At 39.0% G+C, this 6,000-nt stretch overlaps 1 protein-coding gene across 1 annotated transcript in view; it reads right to left on the bottom strand.

Annotated features, from left to right (window-relative positions):
- Nucleotides 1-1,835: 1,835 nt before the first annotated feature.
- GALNTL6 (polypeptide N-acetylgalactosaminyltransferase like 6) overlaps nucleotides 1,836-6,000 on the bottom strand; it is a gene marked incomplete at both ends in the record, with an annotated part of 443,878 nt that continues 439,713 nt past the window's right edge. The window contains one exon of the mRNA XM_082050804.1: nucleotides 1,836-2,003. Coding sequence (XP_081906930.1) covers nucleotides 1,836-2,003 — 168 coding nt within the window. The remainder of the gene's footprint in view (nucleotides 2,004-6,000) is intronic.

Here is a 6,000-nt window from a genome sequence, read left to right as displayed (position 1 = left end):
AGTGCATGCATTCTGAATGCTACAGGATCTCATTCCCCTCCTAAAAAGTTCCTATGACCTTACAATTTTGGATCTTAATCTACAACTACAAGGTTCTGCCATAAAATAGCACATAGTTATGGGTACTAGAACCATCCTCTGGATGCAATCAATGCTCTTTGTGCATAAACACAGCCTAAGGAGGAATAAACAAAACACAGCCACCCTACTCCCTCAAAACAGGGTAGATTGCACATCAGGATTTCGGTTAGTCAGCCACCTCTCCAGCAATCAGAATAAGCAACTTAATCACATATGATATTTTGGGAACCTGAAAGTACTGTTACAGGCACTGCTTAGAGGATATGATCTATCTGCATCTATGGTGCTTTCATCTGTCAATTCATCTTTCAAGTAAAAGCAGGCCACATGTTTACTTGATACAAACTTCTACTTGCTCTTACCTTGAAAAAAATCTCAAAACTGTACGTTCTGTTCCACACGAGTATTAACTGATTTCTGCTAAGAAGAACCATAGGCCCCCTGAACAAGTTTTAGAGGCCTCTCATGACAGCAGCATGATGGGACTGAGGGACACCACAGGCTGCAACAATCATTAGCATTAGAATTGTGCCTGTGCCTAAAGTACCAAAATATTGTAACATTTAAGTTGTTTGCACTTCTTGTTTCCTCTGTCACGAGATCTACAATGCCATTCACTTGCTAATTTTGGAAAGTTCATGTGATTTCCATCACAGATTTCAAAAACTTTGAAACCACCCAACTATTTTCATGTCAATTTTTCTCTCCACTCTTATCTGTCAAGAGCACTGCAAGATCTTTTAAGCTGCACTGCAGGGAGTCAACACACTTTCAGGTGATGACAGTGTACCAACGCTAATTTGACTAACCTAGTTCAGCGTGCAGTGTGCAATTATTTCCTACTCTCCCAATTTTTTTTTTCTCCCCAGCCTACATTTAATTTATACTTTGGTAAGGATTCTACCTTTAGAAAAGATAGCTAGTCCACAAGCCCTCCATTATGCTGCAGCTGCTGCTATTATATTTGTCACTGAAAAAATAAATCTCACCTTGTGTGACAATGGGATTTGAATCACGATTACTAAATATATCAGATATAGAAATTTGATTGCTTTTCTTTTTTTCCTGAAGGGGGGAAATGTGAGAGCAAAACCTTACAGTTTATTTCATGCTTCACTACAGTGTAATTCTAGACCCTAAGATTTCTACCATTTCTACTTCGGTAATGAATGGAATGCAAAAGGGAGGTATTTAAAATTAATTGCAGCAGTTCTGAGGGTTAAACCTGCTTAACCCAACCTTTTATTAAAAGAATGTCAACAGAGCATATATCTTGTCTAGGGAGTGCTGGGACATCATTATTCTTCTACCAGCATGTTTAGTTCTTAAACCTGGGATTTCTTCAGGTTCCTGTAGCCGTCATGCACACCATATACCCATCCCAAATTATAGTGTCTGTTCTGAGCTACTCACTACAGCAGGATTTGACCTGAGAAACTCTGGAGATTTGTTTTTCTTTATTAACTTAGAGTACTTTTTAAACAGTTTTTAAACATGTTTTTTTTCCCTTGACCGGCAAGGGAATTTTCAGCCTGAAGTTCTCAGCAACATTCGGTGAGGCTCTTGGCCAAGTTCTTCAGATGCTGTACATCCACAAGGACAGCCTGCTGGCTCTTGCTGTGGCATTTTCTTAATCCTCAGAACAGAATTCCTGGATCTAGGAAATTTAATTCCTGACTCCTTCGACCCAGATGCTGACCAAAATGTGTTCTGCAGTCTGTATGTAATTGGGTGTGTTAATTTTTTTTTTCTTTCTAGGAACTGGCCTTGCTGTTAAATTTTTCTAAAACAGTCATATTAGTATGTTCAAAAATCCACTGTTGAGTTTCAGATAAAGGATCACATCTGTTCATGAAAATCTTCTTCTCGGCTGGGTTGCAATCTATGCAGCTGCCACTTACTGGATGGAACAAAGTTTTGTCCTACAGGAATGAGAAAAAAATAGAATTAAGTAGCGAATGCCAAGTCATCAGAAGTGTTCTTATTTTATAGAGTATGGATTAACACAGCCCTGTCTGAGAAGATTTTGTGGTCTCTGTGCACTAACCTTGTGTAATAACCACAGCTATTATAAGGAAGCTGTAGAGAATGGAGTGATTTTTTTCCCCTTGGGTTATTATCCTTCATGAAATTGGGAATTCAAGAAAGAATAAGGTGACATCTTCTGGTCTTTAACTACAACCACGTAATATAATAAATAATACACATATATAAGCATAATGATATGTCATAAACATAATACAATAAATACAATAATATAATAAAATATAATTTAAAAGATAATGTCTTTTAATAACCTCTGCATCTCATGTGCTTGCCTGGACCCCATTTATATGTCTGAACCTGAGAAGTGTTGGTTTTATTTTGGTCTGGCATTTTTTGGATTTGTTTTTGATAGCTTCTATCGTGCTTCTAGGCAGGAGGATCTGCAACAATCTGGCTGGAAAAAGGATACTCTTAAACTTCAGAAAGGTGTTAAAAATGAATAATTAACTGAAGTGGTGGGATGGACAGACCAACCCAGGACTGATTATGTCAGTTCTCACCCCATGAAATGCAGACTTAGCCTATGGCTTTGGCTCTCTCCTAATAAGAAGTAAACCCTAATGCTGTTTTAGCTCCCTAAGGAGATTTCGGGAGGATAAGCATTGATTAAGTTTCTTTAAAAAGGTTATTTATTATTATTAGTTTTATTAATTTTTGCTTTGAAAACTGGAGTGAATTGAAAGTAGCCTGCGAATCTTTGCAAAGCAGAAACTACCCAGACGAGCAACTGGTATTTGTGGGTTGAATAGTTTCAATGTACGTAGTTCATGTAGGTGAGTGTTTGAGAGACAGATGTGGGAGTGATTAGATGGTCTGAAAGTTTCCAGGGACTATACGCTTACTGTATCTGTTGAAATAAATTTCAGATTGCTCCTGGTAAACCACATTCAGGCTTTTCTCCTCTGTGTCAAACGTGCCCTGCCAGTATTTTAATACTAATCCAGGATAAGCCTCCTTGCCCAGTTTGTGAGAGGGGAAAAAAACCCCAACAAACTACTTGTCAAATTGCAATTGATTAAAAACCCAGAAAAGTGCTCTGGGTGCTGAGCAACAATCATACAGAAACTTCAAATAAAAATAACCCACATTTGAAAAATGTTTGAAGACAAACCCAAATATAATACAATAAAGAAACAGTAGCTTTTTAAAAGCACTTTTGAAAAAGAAATCATGTGCCTTGGCTGAGGGTGATGGTGTTACACCTGCCTTTCACAAACACAGGTTTTCACCTCCAGCAACTGTCCTTTCCCCAAAACAGCGGGTAAACACACCCACACAGAAGACTGTAATTCAGAGAGATGTCATCAAAACCAACAGCGCTAAACCACATGGGTTGAGGTATTCTTGCTCTATGAGGTGAGCGGGCTGGATAACTCATCTTGCAAGAAGGGTCTAACTGTACCTTGTACAAAGGGCTGTCATGGCCTTCCTAGGAGGTGGCCTTGCAAGAACTCCCAAGCACCCTACGAGGTGGTAGAGGCACCCATTTGCAACTTGCCAGCTCCTCCTGTCCTTCTGTGAGAGACTGACGGAACGGCACTGCCTGAAATCAGGACACAGTGACTGTGCCATGGCCACCCCACCTGCTGTGGGACCTTGGAGGAAGGTGGCATCTGGCTTCATTTCTGTCATAGTGGGGCATGAGGGTCAGCCAAGCTACTAGGAAACTGAAGCTGGAGTACAAGAAGCTTTAATAGGATAGCTGGTACCAGAAGAAAGGAAACTGCTTCAGTACAAAAAGCATACTATGAAAAACACTCCAGCTTTTCCAAAGAGAGCTGGCAGTCTTTCTTCTCACAGAAATATCCAGGGGATGCAATTTTTGAGTGAAGCATTGTTAGTGCTTTCTTTTAGAAAGTCTAGTTATTAGGAAAGAAGAGTGCCTTTTAAGAACAGGGACACAGTGTCGCTCTGGAAAAACTTCTGGCTGACTTAACCATACACAAAGGCCTATTAATTTATCTTCTCAAGCTTACACTGACCTAAGGTCAAAGCCTGCTGCTCTTATGGATTTCAATGGAAACAGGCTCAGGACTTTAAGGAGTAACGGTTCTGTGCATCCCAGAGAAGAACTTTCCAAAAGAAATATATAAATTCCTCTTTACACCAATATTAAAAAGCCACGAGAGCTCTTGTAGAGACTTGTCTAACACCTGAAAACAGCAGACCAATTCCTTTTCTTCTGTATGAAGGCAAGTCTGAAGATTATTTGCAGAAGGAGAAACTTCTCCATAAGATAATGGGCCTCAACAGTTCAGGGGGTTGGTAATGAGACACAGAGTCTTTCATTTCTTCTAGGTCACTGCTATAACTATGGCCAAGGTCAATAGCAACTGGAAGTCATTATCAGCTGGTGGCTGCAGTAGTTTATCTGAAATTAGTTGGTAGCCCCAGTGCAGTTTCAGCAGGACAGATGTCCATATGATAAAAGCTGCTATCACAATGACACGTCTTCGCTTGTCTGAGGAAATAATCTATGTACCTACTGTGTGAAGAGTGAACTTACTCTTACAGTTTGTCCCCGAAGCTGTCAGGAGAGTCTGAGCAAACCATGCTGTTCTGGGCACGGTTTTTAACGTTGTCAGTCTAGCACCTATCATAATCACTAGGCTCAGGGTAGAATTATAGTATAATGAAATCAATTTTGCACAATTGTTTCTTTCTAAAGACCTACTAAATCAGACCCCTCTTGGATACTTGTGCTCTACAAATAGCACTAATGGGACTAGAGCACATAAACTGAATCATACTTTATCAGAACCAATGTATTACCTACTAAGCCAGCATGATGCTACGTTGAAAACCAGAGGTGTATTTCTTCACCAGGAGGAATGGAAAACTGTAGGCACTGTTAATTTTTAGCTCTGGCATGCTCAGGAATCTCAGAGTCAAGGAAATGGCTTTATCTTAGGAAGCCGCTATTCTCCAAAATCTCTAATAATTTCAGATTACTTACATTTATCTATGTAATTTCTCACATTGCTCCTGTCATTGATGTCATAGCCCCATTAAGGTGTCAGGATCAGTTTTTTTCCAGTATTTAACTCACTTTATTCTTTTTCTAACCCACAGTAGTGTTTATGGTATTACTTGGATTCATTTTACTCCACGACTTCTTACAGGGATTTCTCAAAGTTATACTTGGCTGGTTTGGATTGGTTCTAAAAAAAATGCAATTATTTATTATCACAGACTTAATAGTCTTTCAAATAGTTGCTCAGATGTATAATAGTTTAACATGTAGCCATATATGTGAGTAGTGGTATGGAGATAAGAATAGTTCTTTGACGGATGTTTATTAGTTATAGTTTTGGTTTCATTCATCTGAAAATAATCCAGTTTGCATGCACCGACACTGCACTCAAATGAGAAAAAGTGCAGGTAATGGGGATAAGCTAGAAATCTTTTCAGAAGGGCATTCCTTGCCCAGTGTAAAATAGTCATGTATTCTACTTGCCACTAAAATATTTAAGCTGTTTTTATTTGCCAGTATCCAAATACCATTTTTTAGGGTTTCTATGCTATAAGAATATGGAATTTAAAACAGTGCCTGGCTTCAAACTGTATTTGCAGCACTTCACAGCCCTACTTCTTACCAGTGACTTGAGGATGCAAATCATCATGAGACTCACCCATAAAAGCATAAAAACCACTTATCTTCTAGTTTTATAAGAACAGTATGACAGCATGGTAAGAAACACTTCATATTAAGCATCTTATAAGATACTGACAAACAAGGTCATTTTTCCTAAAATATGGGAAGAATTATTGGCAGGATGCATACGTGACCATTAGGAAACTTCAGCATCTCTAAGTGGTGCAGAACACAGAACAGAGTTGCTGACCTGCTCTCTGTTTTTTAAAAGGAGGCGT

The sequence above is a fragment of the Streptopelia decaocto genome (genome assembly GCF_964273445.1).
Source record: "Streptopelia decaocto genome assembly, chromosome: 4".
NCBI lineage: Eukaryota > Metazoa > Chordata > Aves > Columbiformes > Columbidae > Streptopelia > Streptopelia decaocto.
The sequence above is the reverse complement of the archived record's forward strand: the minus strand, read 5'-3'. Positions and strand labels throughout refer to the sequence as shown.